Consider the following 18,552-nt stretch of genomic DNA (forward strand, 5'->3'; position numbering starts at 1 on the left):
TGAAAAGAAGCTGAGGAACAGAAAGAGTGCATCACCTATCCCTTCACTGTGGTGGTGAGGAGATGGGGAAAGGCTGAAACATAGTGTAATGGGTATTACTGTGGGAAAAGTCTCTAGTCAGAAGCTCAGGGGCTAAGCATATACACACATCACGGAGTCTGACTTCGAGGAACAGAATGCTCTCAGCTCATTTTGCATTTAAGCAGAATGGAATAAGATCAGGATTCCACTAGAGGCAGGCTCCATATTGGAAAACTTTGTTTGACAGACTATTTTTCAGAATCTCATCAAAGGTGTGAGCCTCCTGGTTTATACTTTAAGGCTTCTGGAACCACAATGCAGATGCAAGCAAACACATGTGATGATAAGCTTTGCATAGAGCTCCTAATCACCATTTCTTTTTCTTAAAGGAAAAAGCCCAAGAACTTACAGGCCATAAGCAAATCAACCAAAGCTCCTAAATGCAGTGGCCTTTATGCTAGATCACCCTCCCTTGCAGATCAAAAGATGTCTGTGCTCAGGTGGGGAGGGTCTCCCTTATCTTTTTGCACCCATCAACTTCATCTTGGGCAGCTGAAAATGACTAAAGAGATCAAACAGCTCTTGCCTTTTTCTATCCTTCCAGCCCTTCTGTCAGGTGGTTCTCTGTTCAGCCTTCATTCCTCATGTAATCATAGGCCTCTGCCAGGCAATTGTATTGCTAAGGTAATCTTCCTCTTGACATTCCAGTTGTCCTTGGTGGTAGCTGACATAGCACAAACTCACCTGTGCTCCTAGGATAGATCTGAACCATGGGGCTTCTTGTGGGCTGGATCAAGGCCTGGTGGTAGCAGCAGGGCAATTAATGGTGATGGGTTGAGTGGTGGCAGTTGCAGCAGAGTGAGAGGTAGCATAGGAGTTAACGTAGCTGTCTCCTGACCCCTGCTGATGACATGTCCCCAACAGGGCTCCCTAGTTTGGAGCTTAACAGCGAGCTCTACCTGCTCTCACCCTTCCCCAAAATTCCAGGCCCCTTTAGGAGCCCAATGTGATACATCTTTGACATGTCTGAACTAGGTTGTTTGTATTTGATGAAAGGACCACCTTCATTGAATGACCCTCTTGTATTATAGCTCAGTAACTCTCCCTTTGGAGTTATCGCCCAGCACAGAGGTGAAAAGACAACAGAGAAACAAAAGACTGAATATTCAAAATAGAGTTAGCAGAGAGTTTGTTGCCTCACACAACATTCCTGAATGGTACATGCCAGCTCCCCAAATTGCTGCAGGCATAACTTTAATAAGCTTTAATGCGCATGAAAATGTTTTTGAGTTAAAGATTGCCAGGTTCGATCAGGACTGTTACAAAAAAAAAAGGGTAGCCAGTGGCATCTTGAATTTACAACTGTCAAGTGCTATGACTCAGCAGTTTGTGCCCAGTGATCACTTGGTTATGAGGTTTCCAAGGAATATTTACATGTAGCAGCAGCAGCTTATGGTAGAGATTCAGTAAGTCATTACTGAACATATGCCCTTTGTTTTGGCCCTTGTCTTTCTTAAAGATTCCCTGCCCCTGTTTGTAATGAGCTCCTTCATGTTTTCGCTAAATTTTAACACAAAATATTACATTCCACTTCTTAATTGTGTTCTTCTTCATCTCCTGTATTAAATTGCATGTAATATTCCTACATCCCCTTAAATAATTTTCTTCATTGCCCATAGAAGTAGCTGTAATTGAGGGGATAGCAAAGTGATCTCTGCATATATCATTTAGTTCTCTTTTCTTAAAATTTGCAAAACTTCCTGGAATCCAGTGACCTGAAAGCCCCTGAGCATGTCTACATGTGCATTAATGCCCTTTTCCTAGTGCACATTAAATTAAGTACCTATGGGCACTTCTACATGTACTCCAGGGGTGGAGCGGTGCTTTAACTAGAGCAGCTCCAAGAGCCTCTCTAATTAAAGTGTTGCAGTGTTCCATGTATTAGCACCCCTGCGCTTCAAAATGATGGCGGGGGACTTGAACTAAAGCTCATTCAACAAGCTTTAATTCAAGCACCCTCACTGCCATTTTGAAGTGTGGAGACACTAATACATGAAACAGCCAGAATGGCTGACCTGCCTGACTGGGTTTTAAACTAAGTTCGCCAGGGAATGGGCACATAATCACTGGTGCAAGCCCACCAAGCATCAGCCACTAAACCATTAGGTTAGGCTGTACAAGGAAACAAACTCCTACCCCACCCCAGGGACCGGGCTTTTCCAGGAATCTAGGGAAACTTAGGACCTTCAATGGCAAGCTCACTTGCCTTTACAGAAATGCCAGGAGCCTGGGCAACAAACAGGAGGAGTTTGCCCTACTCCTAAACAGTAATGACTACGATCTTATAGGGATAATAGAAACCTGCTGGGACTCCGCTTATGACTGGACCACAGGTATAGATGGCTATACCCTGTACAGGAGAGATCATATTACAAGAAAGGGTGGAGGTGTAGCTTTCTATGTGAAAGAGCAATACACTTCCCTACAAGCTGAGATTGGCAACCAAGGAGGGCGACCTGAGACCCTCTGGGTAAGAATAAGGGGGGAATGTGGTGAAGGGGATGTAACGGTAGGAATCTACTACAGACCTCCTAATCAAGAGCAAGAACTTGACCACGAGTTTGCCAGGGAACTGTCTGAGGCTGCATGCTCTCTGTGTATGACTGTCATGGGTGACCAACTACCCTGACATCTCTTGGGAAGAGCACTCAGCCAATCCAGTCAGTCACAGTGCTTCCTCACAAACACTGATGAGCTTTATTTGTCTCAAGAAGTCTATGGACTGACAAGGGGCAAGGTGCTGCTGGATCTGGTACTGGCCAAAGGGGATGATTTAGTCTATAGGCGATGCATAGGGGGAACATGGCGGGGTGGGGGCATGTGCCCCCCCAATATTGGCCCTCACCAGCCAGGGAGTCGGGAGTGCCAGCCAGTGCCCCGCCATGAGGAGCGCTGGTGGCACTTCTGGTTTGCCACCAGCACTTCTGGGGGACCCCTCTCTCCTCTGTCAGCAATCGGCTGTTGGTGCCACCCCAGAGCCAGGAGGCACCAGTTGCTCATGATCTAGTCAGTGACCTGAGAATCAAAGGGAAGCTGGGAGACAGTGACCATGAGTTAATCACTTTCTCTATTCACTGCAAAGCTGGCAAGTCAGTCAGCAATACGGGAGTCCTCAACTTTAGGAAGGCCAACTTTCACAAGCTTAGGAGCCTAGTTGTTCAGGCCTTGAGAAATCACAATCTGGCAGGGAGGAAAGTCCATGATGAAGGGTCACTCCTCAAGGATGCAATCCTTGAAGCAGAAGGGAAATCCATTTCAACCCACAGAAAAAGTAGCAAAGGGGCTGGATGACCCCCTTGGCTCACTAGGGAACAAGGACCTCCTGCACTTAAAAAAAGAAACATAAAGGATAGAAGATGGGAAGCATCACTAAGTAGGAGTACTCAGCACTAGCCTACTCTTGCAGGGAGCAGACTAGGAAAGCCAAGGCTGAAACCAAGTTTAAACTGGCCACTCAAATCAAGGACAATAAAAAGTCCTTCTTTAAATATGTGGGAAGTTGGAAAAAGAACAAGGGTAACACCGGACCCTTACTAAACCAAGTTCGGCAGCTGATAACTGACATCTCCTTAATGACTACGTCGTGTCAGTTTTCCATCATCCCGGTGGGATCACTCTGCCTAACAAGAGGCAGGATCACCAGGGGAAGGACGAACCTGCACCCATCATTACCATTGATCTTGTGAGGGGACACCTTGAGAAGCTAGACATCCACAAATTAGCTGGCCCAAATGGAATGCACCCAAGAGTGCTAAAGGAACTAGCTGACATTATAGTATGTCCTATGGCAAGGATATTTGAGAACTCGTGGCGCTCAGGCGTGGTGCCTGATGATTGGAAGAGGGCCAATGTGGTGCCTATCTTCAAGAAAGGGAGAAGGGAAGATCCAGGGAACTACAGGCCAATTAGCTTGAAGAACCCACACCACACTTACGGGCTCAGCAGTGCTATGCTAGCTAGCATCATGTCTGAAAGAGACTTGGAGGTCATGATTGACCACAAGATGAACATGAGCCACCAATGCAATACTGCAGCAGGCAAAGCAAACAAAACTCTGGCCTGCAACTTCTGATACATCTCAAACAAGACCCAGGAGGTCATTCTCCCACTTTACTCAGCCTTGGTGAGACCAGGGCTGGACCCCATGATCTTGCGAGGTCCTTTCCAGCTCTAATGTCTATGAAGTCTATGAAATCTATGAGTACATGATACATGGAGGCTGGCTGGAGTGCAGCAATTACCATGCTTCAGCAGACTCAATTAATTGAGTCTGTTCTGACATGTTGTAATTACAAGGTGTCGGAGCAGCCCTGCAGCACATCTATAGGCACCTTCCAATGTGAGATACTAAATTAATACATGTTAGGATGCGCTAATGTGCAGTAGCACAAGCACACACCTTTTAGGTGATGCTTAATGTGCAGTTGTCTATTATACTGTGCAGTAGCATAATAGCATGTTTTTTTACATGCTCCTTTAATGCGTATAAAATAAGCCACTGAGCATTAAAGTGCATATGTAGATGTGCCCTATGTGTATCTTTAATTATTAGTAATACTTAGCAATACCTAGTTAACATCATTATTAGTTTGTTATAAGATCCATTAAAAAAAATAAGGCAACCCATTTAAAATGACAGTTTTTTTCATGGGTTTTTTCTTAACCCACTGGAAAGTAACAGTGCTGTTCAACAGAATTCTGATTTACCCCTGCCATGTAACACTATCCAGATCACAAAAGCTGTTTCTTATGAAAACAAAAGATATTTCAGCACAGGACATGGCCACCTGGCCTAACATGCTAGCATTTATTTTGGTTGATCTCAGTCTCATCTCTGATTTTTTAACCAGAACCCTGTACTCTTTCTTCTCCATAAACAGATCTAGGTGTCTTTTGAAATACTTTAATTGCTTTCCCAGTAACTCATTCCACATGTTTATCTTCCCTCCTTCAGTAGCCTAGAGCATTTTCCTTCTTAAATGCTGCATGGTCATTTTTCCAGGAAATGTCATAGTTCTAAAATATGTATTACAGGAACAAATCACATGGGTTTTTTTTTCAAAGAGGGGCTGATTAAAAACCTAAACCAAATGAGAAAAAGCCTTTAATATTTTTGATGACAAGAATATTAAAAGGAAAAAAAGACACTGTTGAAAAATAACCAGTCCTACAGTAGAAGTTTAGGATTTATTTACTTACTTTAATTATACAGTTTATATGCTTCCCTTCCCAACAAAGACTCAAGGCAATTTTCAGGAAGAGAAGCAGAAAAACTTAAAATGACAACTAGAATAAATAAAACAAAAAAAATGGAAGAAAGTAAAGTGGGACCTACTGAACAACATTTCAGCCTAGCTTTGCTTGCTAAATGCCTGCCCAAATAGAAAAGTCTTCATGCTATGTAATTAAATTGTGCATACTTTCCAGTGAGCCCATCTAATCTTGGAATGAAAGTAAAGGCTATTTTTTCTTTATTTTTTTAAATTTACATTCTTGCTCCATTCCTGAAATCCCTGTGATATTTGCTACTATTTATATTTTATGTTGTATTGTGGCTCTCTCTTTTCAAAATCTGTTTCTAGAACTTTACTAAAACACCAGATGCATTTTGAAAATGTGAAACCAGAAAACAGGTTGTAAATTACAGCAAACCATAAAATATATAATAAAAGGCCATCATAAAATGTCTTTGCACCACTCTCTAAAGTTTTGAAATATTGGTATTTTTTGCTTTTCTTGGGTAGTAGGGTTGGAGTGTCTTACCCTATGTGTTTGTTTTTCAGATTCAGAGCAGAGTACTGGTTCGGATACAGAAGTGCTGGCAGAAAGAACATCCTGCTCATTTGGCTCCCATTCTGACCTCACTTCTGGTGGCTCAGGTCCCCAGCCACCTCCTCCTTCCTCCATGGAGGAGATCCAAGTAGAGCTGCAATGTGCTGACCTTTGGAAGAGGTTCCATGACATTGGGACTGAGATGATCATCACTAAAGCAGGCAGGTAAGACATCCCTAGCTTGTTGCCCAGTTGGGGAGAAAAAGGAATTTTTTTATGTGGTTATAGATGTTTTTAAAAACTAACTACCTTTCTCCCTTCCAACAAAAAGTTGTCTTAGTTATGGGCCTCCTTGTGCTGCAGTAAGTAGTTGGTGATAGCCTTCCCTTTAATTGAGTACTCAGGAAGTGGTGGCTGTGCTGTTGGCAGTACTTTCTTGAAGATGAGATATAAAATTGAAATCTTGGTCATTTGAGCCCTATTCATGAGGGTAGTTCTGCTTGTCCTGGCTGCATTCTAACTCAGCTTCGTGCTAACCTAAAATCATCCTGCAGTTATAACTGGATAAAACAGTGGCTGTTTTGTTCTGAATGACAAATAGCTGAATTTCAGGTTTGGTTTGGAAAGAAATATGAATTCCTTAGGATTTTTTTGAAAGAAAGTTCATCCTTTTGCACTATCACCCACAGTGGAAGACTCTCTGATGTGTGTGCAATGGAAATGCTTAAAATTTGGTTAGTCAAGCAAAATCTGAGATTAATCTTACTATTTCCTAGAATCCAGAAGTTTGGAATAGGCCTCATGAGTCCAACTGTGTATTAATTTGAAGGGTTTAAATGGGGGAGGCAACCTTGTGACAGAGGATGCAGAAAAGGCTGAAGTGCTCAATGTCCTTTTTACTTCAGTCTTCTCAGGCAAGTTCAGCTCCTAGACTACTGTACCTGGCAGCACAGTTTGGGAAGGAGGTGAGCAGCCCTCAGTGGTGAAACAACAGGTTAGGGACTACTTAGAAAATCTGGACATGTACAAGTCCATGGGGCTGGATGGGATATGCCCAAGGGTGCTGAGGGAGCTGAATAATTGAATGAATGAATGAATGAATGAACTGTAAAAGTAGATAGAAAAATGGATGGAGCATTGGGCTCAGGGAGTACTAATCAATGACTTGATGTCTAGTTGGCAGCTGGTATCAAGTGGAGTGCCGCAGAGGTCAGTACTGGGACCAGTTGTGTTCAGTGTCTTCATCAATGACCTGGAAGATGGCATTGAGTGCACCCTCAGCAAGTTTGCAGATGACGCCAAGCTGGGGGAGAGTAGTAGATACACTGGAGGGTAGGACTAGGATTCAGAGTGATTTAGACAAATTGGAGGATTGGGCCAAGAGAAATCTCATGGCCGAGCGTGCATGTGCCTCCTGCAGCATCTCAAAGCAGTTTGAGACAATGCAAGAGGCACGTTGGGAACAAAAAAAAAAAAGTTTCCCATGCTACATATTTGCAGCATGAGCTGAAAATTTGATACCTGGAATTCCAGGTATAAAATAAAAATCCCACAGAAAAAGAGCAGGGCAAGATACGGTCTAGGACCATGCCCTGAGGCAACCCAGAAGCTGGTGCTCCAGAGAGACACTCTGGTTTCTAGCCAGAGCATCTCTATGGTGATTCTGCTGCCCCAGCATGCAGGGAGCACACCGTTAGTGTGCTGAGGCAAACAGAAGCGGTGCAAAGCTATGGCATGACCAGGACCCAGGCACTGTTCCAGGTAAGTTAGGGATATGGAAGTGGGAGGGTTTATGGGTATGGGGGTACAGTGGGTGTGGAGGTGTGCGAGGAGTAGCGTAGGGATGTAAGGGGGGTGTGGGGTGTGTGGGGGGATGTGGACAGTGATGGGGGATGTGGGCTTGAACGGGAGCCTTCCCACCCACCCCCTGCAGAGCTGGCAGCAGCAGCCAGCTGGGCTGTGGCCCGGCTGCAGGCACAGTGGCAGCACAGCAGTGCCCGACATGGGCTCTGTACATGCTGAGCGGACCCAGCACAGGTGGTGGCCCCAGGCTCTAGCTACCCCTGGCTGAAGATCCAGGGGGAGCTGAGCAGAGTTAGTTTGCCCCACGTGGCACAACTTGTCCCACATCAAAGTGCATATTCAGGCATGTGTGCTGCTCTTATTTGAGCTGCTGCAAGTGCACATGTCTGCATGTGTGGATGCACCCATGAGGTTCAACAAGGACAAGTGCAAAGTCCTGCACTTAGAATGGAACAATCCCATGCACCAGTACAGGCTGTGGGCTGACTGGGTGGGCAGCAGGTCTGCAGAGAAGGACCTGGGGATTACAGTGGACAATAAACTGGATGAACCAGCAGTGTGCTTTTGTTGCCAAGAAGGCTAAAGACATACTGAGCTGCATTGGTAGGCGTGTTGCCAGTAAGTTAAGGGAAGTAATAATTCCCCTCTCTTCAGCCCTAATGATGCCAGACCTGGAGTACTGTGTTTAGTTTTGGGCTCTCCACTACAGAAAGGATGTCGAGAAATTGGAGAGAGTGCAAAGGAAGGCAACAGAAATGATGAGGGGGCTGGGGAACATGACTTATGAGGGAAGACTGATGGAACTGGGCTTATTTAGTCTAGGGAAGAGGAGACTGCTATTAAGTCACCTCTCAGCCTTCAACTACCTGAAGCAGGGTTTGAAAGAGGATGGAGCTAGACTGTTCTCAGTCATGGCAGATGACAGAAAATGAAGCAACAGTCTCAAGTTGCAGCAAGGGAAGTTTAGGTTAGATATTAGGAAGAATTTTCTCAGTAGGAGGGTAGTAAAACACTGGAACAGGTTACCCAGAGAGGTGGTGAAATCTCCATCCTTGGAGGTTTTTAAAACCCAGCTAGACAAAGCTTTGGCTGGGATGATCTAGTTGGGGATGGTCCTGCTTTGAGCAGGGGGTTGGATTAGATGAACTCCTGAGGTCCCTTCCAACCCTAACTTTCTATGATTCTATGAAATTAGTGGCCTTTTAATACCAGTTAATTTTGCAAAAAAACAAATCAGCACCACGGACAGAGAAATCATGAAAAACAAGTTAATCAGTTTTAGGGTAGACAATTAAAAAAAATGCACATTGATTCTTTCTGAAGGATTGAAAAACACTTATTATTTTTCATTATTTATAATAATTTTCCTTCTCTGAGCTTCCAGTGTCTGTCTAGCACAGGTAGACCTTTGATTTTTTAGATGGTTTTTGTGAGTTGCTTGCCTTTGTTTTGTAGCTGTAAGGAAATCAGATACCTTGGGAAAAAATAGGGTCAAACAGTTTTACTTGGGAGATGGTCAGAGCTGTACTAAGCCTTGTGACCATTGCAGGTTCTCTCATCACTAGGCGTGCCAATCTTATTACTAGATTTAGAGCTACTCTCATTATAGGACTGACAGATTCCTTGCTGTTATCATTGTTTCAGATTTAAGTATATGTTTTTCTATCCTAAAAGGAAGAGCCAGTGCAACTCAAATTGATTAATACATAATCTTACACTTTTCACCTGTTGATGTTGAAACACTTTACCAAAGAAGGTAAATACCATTGGGTGCCTATGCAGAAGCAGAGGCTGCTCCAACACATTGGAATTCCAGTGCATCAGAGTGTGGCAATTGCTGTGCTCCAGCAGCCTCCTGCATCTTGTGCACCAGTGTCCCCATGGTAAAAAATAGTGATGTGGGCTCTTTATCTAAAGCTTGTTGAATGAGCTTTAGTTCAAGTGCCCCCACCACCATTTTTACAGTGTGAGGACGCTGATAAACAAGATGCAGTGATGCTTTAATTAGAGTGGCTTTTAGAGCCACTTTAATTAAAAAGTGCCAGTCTCCCCACCCCTGGAGCACATGTAAAAGTGCCCATTATCCCCAATTGGATTTCAGGCTGGAATTCAAGATTTCTGACTTCAATTTCATTGCTCCATTGATGGGATCAAGGCACTATAAATAAGAAGTGGATCTATCCACGTATCTGAAGATTATTTGCAATTTTAAAAAAAGATGGTTAGTTGCTTGGATGTTTATAGTTCTGATATTATGCTTGTTTGCCAAGTAATTTGAGTGGACAAACTAACCAACAACATAAATAAATACATATAAATTCATTAAAATCAAAGTACAGTTTTCTGTTGTGTCATATTGTGGATTTCTCAACACTAGTTGTGCTTTTATATGAATGGTCTGATGCTTCCAGAGGTCTAAAAAGTGAAAGTGAAATGAGCATGCTAGAAAATTCTAGGGAAGCAAAGCCTACAACTATAGTACTTCTGTGTTACTGGATTTGGAACAGACCTTACAAAAGGCAATCATGTGAAGGCAAAATGAGTGAAATTCAGTGCTCTCACTCTCCAGCAATTCTCAAAACCAGATAATTTTGCTTATTGGTATGGGTGATTAAATATAAAAATACATAGGGCAATAAGTTAAATAAATAAATACATTTTCTGCTCCAGGAAGAGCTGAAGTTTCTGAATGTTTCACCAAACATGGCTCCAGTCTGCTCTTTTATTGATTCAGAGACTAGGTCAGTGTCCCATCCTTCTCATAAGCTTGATAATTTTTTAAGTATGTTTTTTGAAAGAGTATTAGTTTCACAATGGGTGGCATTATGGTACAGTTTCTTCTGTATATGTTGTTTTCAGAAGATATTTAACCAGTATAGAGTGGAAAAAGGCATTTATGGGTTGAAAGCTGCTTTGGGATTCATCAAATACCCCATTGCTTCTAGTTAGAAAGTTTGGAAGATGAATTGAAGCTCCTTGGTTTCCACCATCTTAAATCAAACATCCCAGTACTGAGCATGTGAAATATGTGTAGCTGATGATGTTGGGGACAAGGGAGTTCACACATCCTCTCTCTCTCAGGCATATTTTGGCACATACTTTAAATGAGTCATTATTATCAGCTTCATAGGTTTCTATTGACATTCTCAGAGATGAGTGGAAATTGGGACAGGCATTCCACAAGATGGAATTTTGACATTTCAATATTTTCTTCAGCTTAAATCAGGATGAGAAGTTGAAATATCAAAATCTTATGTGGAATGAAAAGCTATAACTAGTTTTGACTTGGAAATGCAAAACATTTCATTTTGACATTTTTGATTGAACCAAACCACTCTGATTTTTTTCACATCAAAACATTTCACTTCATTTTATTGGATAGACTCATTCTTTCCTGTGGGGATGGGCTGCAACCTTTGATACAAAGTCATACAAGTCCCATAATGGCCAAATGGGAAACCACATTGCATCATAGGCATTTGTGATAGACATTTGCAGTAGGGCTGTGTGAAGCTTTGGGTGGTGATTTGATTCAGAGGAGATTCGGCCCAACTTGGTGGCCGAATCTCCATATCTGAATTGAATCAGGGGATTAATTAAAAGGTCCGAATCAATTCAAAGCTCTCCGAATCTTCAGAAAAGATGAAAAAAGGGAGCTGCAGCCAGACTTGGAGCTGATAAGTAGGGGCAGAGGAGGGGGGGCTCTGTCAGGCCCCATCCCCTGCCTGCTCCCCCAAACCCCCCAAGGTTGTTCCACCCACCCCAGCTTCTGTGCTTAAAAAAAAAAAAAAGCCCCAACTCACCAGTGCTGCCGGGTGGGGGATTATCCCCACTGCCCTCCACTGCCCCATGGCATGTGGGGGACTCTGCTATGAGGCCTCTGACCCCCCCCTGCTGTGCCAGCCCCCCCATGGCTGCCCCACCTGCCCCAGCTCTGGCCCTTTAAGAAAGAGAACCCCTTCCCCCCGGACTCACTGCTCCTGCTGCAGCCTTGGGGCTTCAGGGGGCTCCAGTAGAGCCCCCCCACATGGTGTGGGGCAGTGGGGGCAGCGGAGATTACCCTCCTGCTGGCAGGAATGGTGAGTCCAGGGGGTTTTCCTCATTTTTTTTTCCTTAAAGGTAAGGAGCTACAGCAGGCAGGGCAGCCATGGTGGGGGCGGGGGGGCGGGGCTGGGACAGCAGCATCAGGGGCTCAGGGAGAGCCCCCCATGCAGTATGGGGCAGTGCAGGGCAGAGGGGATTGCCCCCCCACCACACACCTGGCAGCACCCAGTGTGCTGGGACTTTTTTTTTTTCCTAGTGCCAGGAGCTGAGCAGCCATTGCCAGGCTGGGAGAGTGGGTGGGGAATGGGCATGGCTGATTCAGAGATTCGGCAGCAGCCAAAACTCCAAATCAGATTTGGCCAAATCAAATTGGGACAGCGATTTGAATCACCGAATTGAATCAATGTCCTCCGAATTGGCCGAATCCAAAGCGAATACTAGCTGCTTTGCACAGGCCTAATTTACAGCTCCTTGCTTCCATAGAAAATAATTTACTTGTCTGCTTCTTTCCTTGATTTATAACACTTGGATCCTCTCATTCTGCAGGCCATGTCCTACTTAGTTGTTTGTAACTGGGAGAGTGTTTTCTTCTTTCCTTTCTCCCTCCATGTACACCCTCAGTGATTTATGCACTCTATGTTTGTGATCCCTTGGATGAGTATTTTTTATCTCCTGCTGTCTCTGCTCCTGTAGCATGAGCTACATTACACAGTCTTTTCATTAGTTTTTATGGTGTCCTTTAATACATGATTATGGGGGGGGGGGTTTTGCCTACTACCTTGAGTATATTAAAGTTTCACCTTTACAGGGAGCATAAATGCCCTAATAGCAAAGAGATAAGTGTAGTAAGGGGTCCTCTCCTTTATACAGGCAGGTCATGAAGGCAATGAAAAGTGGCTGAAGGTCAGCCTGAGCTTAGCAAAGGATTGCTACAAAAATTGTTCTGTTCACTTATATAATGTTCAATAATTCAAATAGAAAATGTCATTCTTTCTGTTCAGGGAAATGCGTCTCCAAATACACAATCAGTATTAGCACTCTGGCCTGGTTACATGGTCTAAATCAGGGGTGGGTAAAATATGGGATTCAATCTGGGCCACAGTGGGTGTGGGGGGGCAGCTTGGGCTGTGGCATGTGCAACCAATCCTACCCCCCACCCCACAGGCTTTCAGTGGGGTGGTGTAGTGGCTGGACTCTGTTTCCCAGCAGCCCCACAGTGGTGGCTTCTTTCATCTGCCACTGCTAGTGTCCCTGCTGCCACCAGACATGGCCCTTCTGCCTAGGGACTCTGGCCCGTCTTCCCCACACTCACCACCAATGGCACCAGACAGAGGGCAGGTGTGCAGGTGAGGTCTCCATAGAGACTGGCCTGGGACCCCCGGGGTCAGCGTGCAGTCAATTGGGCAAATGAGATGGGGCCATGGGCAGGCAGGGAGTGGGGTCCAGGAGCATTCTGTCTCACTCCACCTTGGAACTAGATCTTTTCCACGTCCTTGTTATGGGGTGGTTTGTCCCCTTAAGAGGGGGAAGGTAGCCCTATTCAGTAGCTGCAGTTGTGATGAAGTTCTTGATAAAGAACTTACTCACTGTGCTCTTAAAAACCACAGCAGAGAGCACAGACAGGCTATGAAGGAAGTCTGGAGTGTAGGAGGCAGCAAGCTGTGGGGTTAGAGCCAAAAGAGTTTTCCTTCCCAGTGTCTAGTACAGGACAGCAGGATTTTTTTAGTGTTTTGTTTGTTTAAAAGACTGTGTTTTATCTGGGTAGACTGGCTGGAGAGCTCCTCAGGGAGCAAAGCCTGCCTATAGAAGTCAACAGGACAGGCAACCTGTTTCAAGTCCCTTTTCTACAAAGCTCACACTGAGAACTGATAAGATGCTTGTAATGGGACTCCCTTGATTTTGTGTGAATGGCTTTAGTTTAATTGAATTGCAAATAAATAAAAATATTATTCTTTGAAAAGTCAAGCTTATACCTTGTCACTATTAAAATCTAATCAAACTAAGCCTAATCAAATTAAGCTATCATAGTTAAAACACTTATTTACCTCTTCCACCAGCTCGCTCTCTAGTGTTAAGAATATGTCTTTAAAACATTAATATCAGTATTCAAGTCCCCTTTAGTTCCCTGACACAGACATTTACCATTTGGGTTATGGCAGTAAATATTATATACAAGAGCCAAGGATTTTTTGTGATATCTTATATTTGGAACAACTGTGTATTTGGGATTGCTGTCAGACAATTTTCAGGTATTGAGTGCCTAAGACACAAGCTGAGTTACAAATTAAAGGAAAAGATTCTATGCAAATAGAAACAGTATGCTTAGAGGGATAACAGAAACAGATCAGACAGACATAATGCTTAAACAATTTTAAACTGTAGTTTAAACTGTAAACACCCAAACATACAGCATGCTGAAGGCTAATGGCATACTAAGCTGCATTGGTAGGAGTGTTGCTAGCAGATCAAGGGAAGGGATTGTTCCCCTCTATTCAGCACGGGGGAAGCCACATCTGAAATATTGTATCTTGTTTTGGGCCCCCCACTGCAGAAAGGATGTGGACAAATTGGAGAGAGTCCAGTGGAAGACAACAAAGTGGCGAGGGGGGAGGAAGACATGCCTTATGAGGGGAAGCTTAGGGAACTGGGCTTATTTAGTTAAGAGAAGAGATGACTGAGAGGGGATTTAATAGCAGCCTTTAACTACCTGAAGGATGGTTCTGAAGAGGATGGAACTAGACTCTTCTCAGTGGTGGCAGGTGACAGAACAAGGAGAAATGGGCTCAAGTTGCAGGAAGGGAAGTTTAGGTTAGATATTAGGAAAAAAAAATTCTTACTAGGAAGGTAGAAAAACACTGGAACAGATTACCCATAGAGGCTGCTTGGGTTGGGATGATCTTGTTGGGGATGATCCGCTTTGAGTGGGGGTTGGACTAGATGACCCCCTGAGGTCCCTTCCAACCCTAATTTTCTATGATTATGTATAAGCCAATCTGCAATGGTTTAAGTTTCCTAGACTATTTCAAAAGTTTACCTGGATACTCAGGTTTTGTTTTGAAATGGTCCTCCTTGAAGTGGGTTAGTGATGTGTGGAAACCAAGCTTCCCGTGACTAGTGTCTCGTTGGTCCTCCAGGCATCCCACACTACACTACTTATCACCCCTTACTCCCCTGGTATATAGTACCACCTCCTGGTGGTGGTTTGACAGCATGGCAATGCCAAAAGCATGACTGTTCTACTTAGAACACTTGGCAGTAGATGTGCAGACACCCTGTAACATGGGGGCCTTTTCAGGGCTGATTCACCTTTGGCCCACCCACCTGCCTATGACCCACCTTCTCTCCTGCCATGCCTTGTTATTAATTAATTAATTAACAATCTTAATTAGACAGGAGGCTGCCCATTTCTTGCCCCAATGCCAAGGGCTCTATCTGCAGCTCTGTACTTCTCCTACACTGCAACCCATGTCTCATAGATGGCATCCATGGTTCTTACAGTCACCAGCCCCACACTGGACCCCAGAATTCTCTGATCAGGACCCGTCCAAGATCCCTCCATTCAGGTGGCCTACCCCACCTTCATTCAGGCTATCTAGCTCCCTGAAACTATTGTCCCCTCTGAGGTGTGGTCCCCCTGGGACCTTTGGCCATACAGGCCCTGGCCTCACCTTCAAGGCCAGTCGGAAACCCCAGGCCCTCTTATCTCTGGGCATCCCTTGCAGTGGGCCACTGGCCCTTTTGACCATTCTGGTCCTAGCCCCAGCATTGACCAGTCAAGGGTACTCTCTTGATCAGGTCTAAGTCTCTAGCCCCACTCTCTCCCCTGGGGTCTGCCCTCCACACCCTAGTAGCAGGTAACCCACCCAGTTGTGGGGGCTGGGGTTAAGGCATCCCAAACCACCTTTAACCAGGGTGGTAACTGGCCTGGCATTTCCTGGGGGCTCCTGCACCACTGAGAGCCCCACCAGGCCACCTACTCCCGGCAGGGTGCAGTTTTAGGTCATGCCCAGGACCAGGAGCCTCCAAGCCATCCCCTACAGCTCCTCCCTTACCTCTAGGATGATACCAGCAGCCAGGCAGTGTTGCTACCTGGCCTGCCAGTAGGAAACTGAACTGTTTCTATAGGTAGCCAGGGATCTAAAATGGCTGCCGCAATCAAGCACCTGCTGGGTGTTTGGCTCTGATCTTAAAGGGGCAGGCACAAGCAGTGCCCTGCCACACATCCTTACCCTGGATAGTAGTGAACTGAATCCTAATCTGTGACATTCTTGGAATGGTTCAAGTGTTATGTCTGTCCACATCCTGATCGAAATATTTCCAGTTCCCCAACTCCTGGCCCTCAAGAAACCCCCAAACCTGGCCCAGCTCATAATCAGAAGCAAACTCCCCTCTGATCAACAGACTCCAAATGAGATACAATGCTACCTTAACAATAAATGCAAAACCTCTCTACACATCTCTAGCACTACAGCGATCAACACCTTTCACAACAAAACCACAGAACAGCCACTCTTTCTCTAAACTTACAATCCTTGTGCTCAAAGGAAATGCATTAACTTCCAGAAGATGGGCCTGGGAAAAGATTCATGCATAACTCTACTGGGCAGTAACAACAGTCTCGAGAGCAATGGTCTCAAGTTTCATCAAGGGAAGTTTAGGTTAGATATTAGGAAAAATTTTCTCACTAGGCAGGTAGTAAAACACTGGAACAGGTTACCAAGCTCCCAAAACAGTTTCTATCCTCCCAGATCACCAGCTTAGAGGTGGGCAAAAGAAGATTTAAGGACACCATGAAGGCCAATTTAGAGAAATGTGATATTAACATCAATCCCTGGGAGACCTGAACACTAAATCATCTCCAATGGTGCTGTGATATATGACAAGGCATCAGTCACTTTGAGCAAATCCACCTCTATAGATGAGAGTGACAAAGGGAACGAGCTGTGACCTGACATTAGCAGGATCCACTTCTTCCTTCTGGAGCTCTTAAGTCATATCCAGACTCCCCAGTGGCTTCCGTATTTACTGGAAGACTGTCTTCTTCATATTGAAGGACTTCTGACAACAACTTGAGGAAGGAAGGCAAGGTTCTTTGAGTAGATGTGATATCTTTTATTACACCAACTGAGTAGTTGGGAAAAAGTTCTTAGCAAGCTTTCAGGTGCAATCACCTTTCCTCAGGCATAGGAAGTCTCTGCTTTTCTGAGACTCAGCTTCTCAAGCTCTCCCAACAGTTGGTTTAATAAAAGATATCACAAAAAAAGCCTTTCCTCTTGTTTATTTCCTGGACATTCACAGCAACAACAGGAGCTCACCATTTAGAGAGGGGAATTGACATGCATACATATTGCTGTTGGGGTACACAACTATTTCTTTTTTCTTATCCCTTAGCTCTCTCCAGCTCTGGAATGCATAAGGCACATAGGAAAGCATATAGATGTGGCAGATTCTTTCTGAGGCAGCACAGAAGAAATTGGGTTCTGCCATATCACAAATTTGCCTTCTATTTCCAGCTTGGATAGAAAGGATGTTATGCTACCTGCCATTTGGCATTGTCTGTAAAATGGATTGGCTGATATTTGACCTTAAAGTAGAGTCTGGGGCTTTGCTCAGTGAGAAAGGTGGTAGAGTACACAAAACAGAAGCAGTGAGCAAAACAGATGAACTCAAGGGGTGCGTCCACACATGCGAGCATGTGTGCTTGCAGCAGCTCAAATAGAAGCGGTGCAAATTTGAGCCGGGGCTTTTTGCCTCAGTGCATGTGCCCAGACATGCACTTTGGTGTGGGGTAAATTGTGCCATATGGGGCAAAATAACCCTGCCTAGCTCTTCCCAGATCTGCAGTCAGGGGGAGCTAGAGCCTGGAGCGACACCTGTGCTGTCCCTAGCAGTATAAAAAGCTGCCTTGTCCTGGCCCCAGCAGTATAAAAAGCTGCCCTGTCAAGTAGCTCAGGGCTACTTGCTCTCAGGAGCTTCTGGGGCCTAGCCAATTGGTACCTGGGGACACTACCTCTTGTGCCAGCTGGACTGCTGAAGCAGCTCTAAGAGTCCCTGCATCCTTTACCCATTGCAGTAGTCTGGCAGTGGGGGCTGCTGTCTGGCTGTGGCCTGCTGCACACCTGTCAGACCTGGATGGGGATTGCACAGCCAGTACAGGTATCTGCCCCTCTAGGCCAGCTGCCATGGCCTTTGTGCAGCACTCCTGTCCCCCTTCCCAGTCATCTGGGCAGCTATCACCCAGAAGATGTGCTTGCTTTGAACTTGCAAAACATGCCCTCCTGGCCCCAATTGGCCAGGAGGTCAGTCACCTCCAGCTGGGTGCAAGGTGCCAGCTCTGAGAAGGTTCCTCTGCCTGGGTCCTGCCACTTGCCTCCCTAGTAGCAATTCTGCTGTTTCCTATTTGAAAACTGAAAAATCCCTGACAAAAAAATCCCAAAGTCACTCTGTAAAATACTCTGAAATCCATGTTTCTCCATGCTTAAAACAAAAAACCACTATATATATAGAGAGAGAGAAAGTGAGAGAAAGAGAGACAGTGATCAGTTGGGAAATGTTTTATTGATATATGTACAGTGTTAAAGCAATTTGGAAGCCTACCAGTGGCACTATCATAATAAAATGAATTCTAAATACCTATATGTTTTGCTGTTTGCTTTTGGTTTTCTTACCAGACCAGTTAGAGCTCCCTGTAACCTGTTCACTAACCACGATGTGGGGACAGCTGTCCCTGCAGCCACAGCTCCAGCCAGCAGGTCTCATCTTACCTGGCAACTGGGCATTTGGGGTGTATGCTGGTGGGATGTGGGGTTTTCAGGAGGCGGTGGGAAGGGGGGTTGGGGGGGGCATAGGTGG

At 44.9% G+C, this 18,552-nt stretch overlaps 1 protein-coding gene across 6 annotated transcripts in view; it reads left to right on the plus strand.

Moving 5' to 3' along the window:
- TBX15 (T-box 15) overlaps positions 1-18,552 on the plus strand; it is a 174,361-nt gene that overhangs the window by 73,295 nt on the left and 82,514 nt on the right. For all 6 annotated transcript variants that reach the window (XM_006028556.3, XM_025209983.1, XM_025209984.1 and 3 more), the window contains one exon: positions 5,865-6,078. In XM_006028556.3, coding sequence (XP_006028618.2) covers positions 5,865-6,078 — 214 coding nt within the window. The remainder of the gene's footprint in view (positions 1-5,864; positions 6,079-18,552) is intronic.

The sequence above is a fragment of the Alligator sinensis genome, unplaced genomic scaffold, assembly GCF_000455745.1.
Source record: "Alligator sinensis unplaced genomic scaffold, ASM45574v1 scaffold422_1, whole genome shotgun sequence".
Lineage (NCBI taxonomy): Eukaryota > Metazoa > Chordata > Crocodylia > Alligatoridae > Alligator > Alligator sinensis.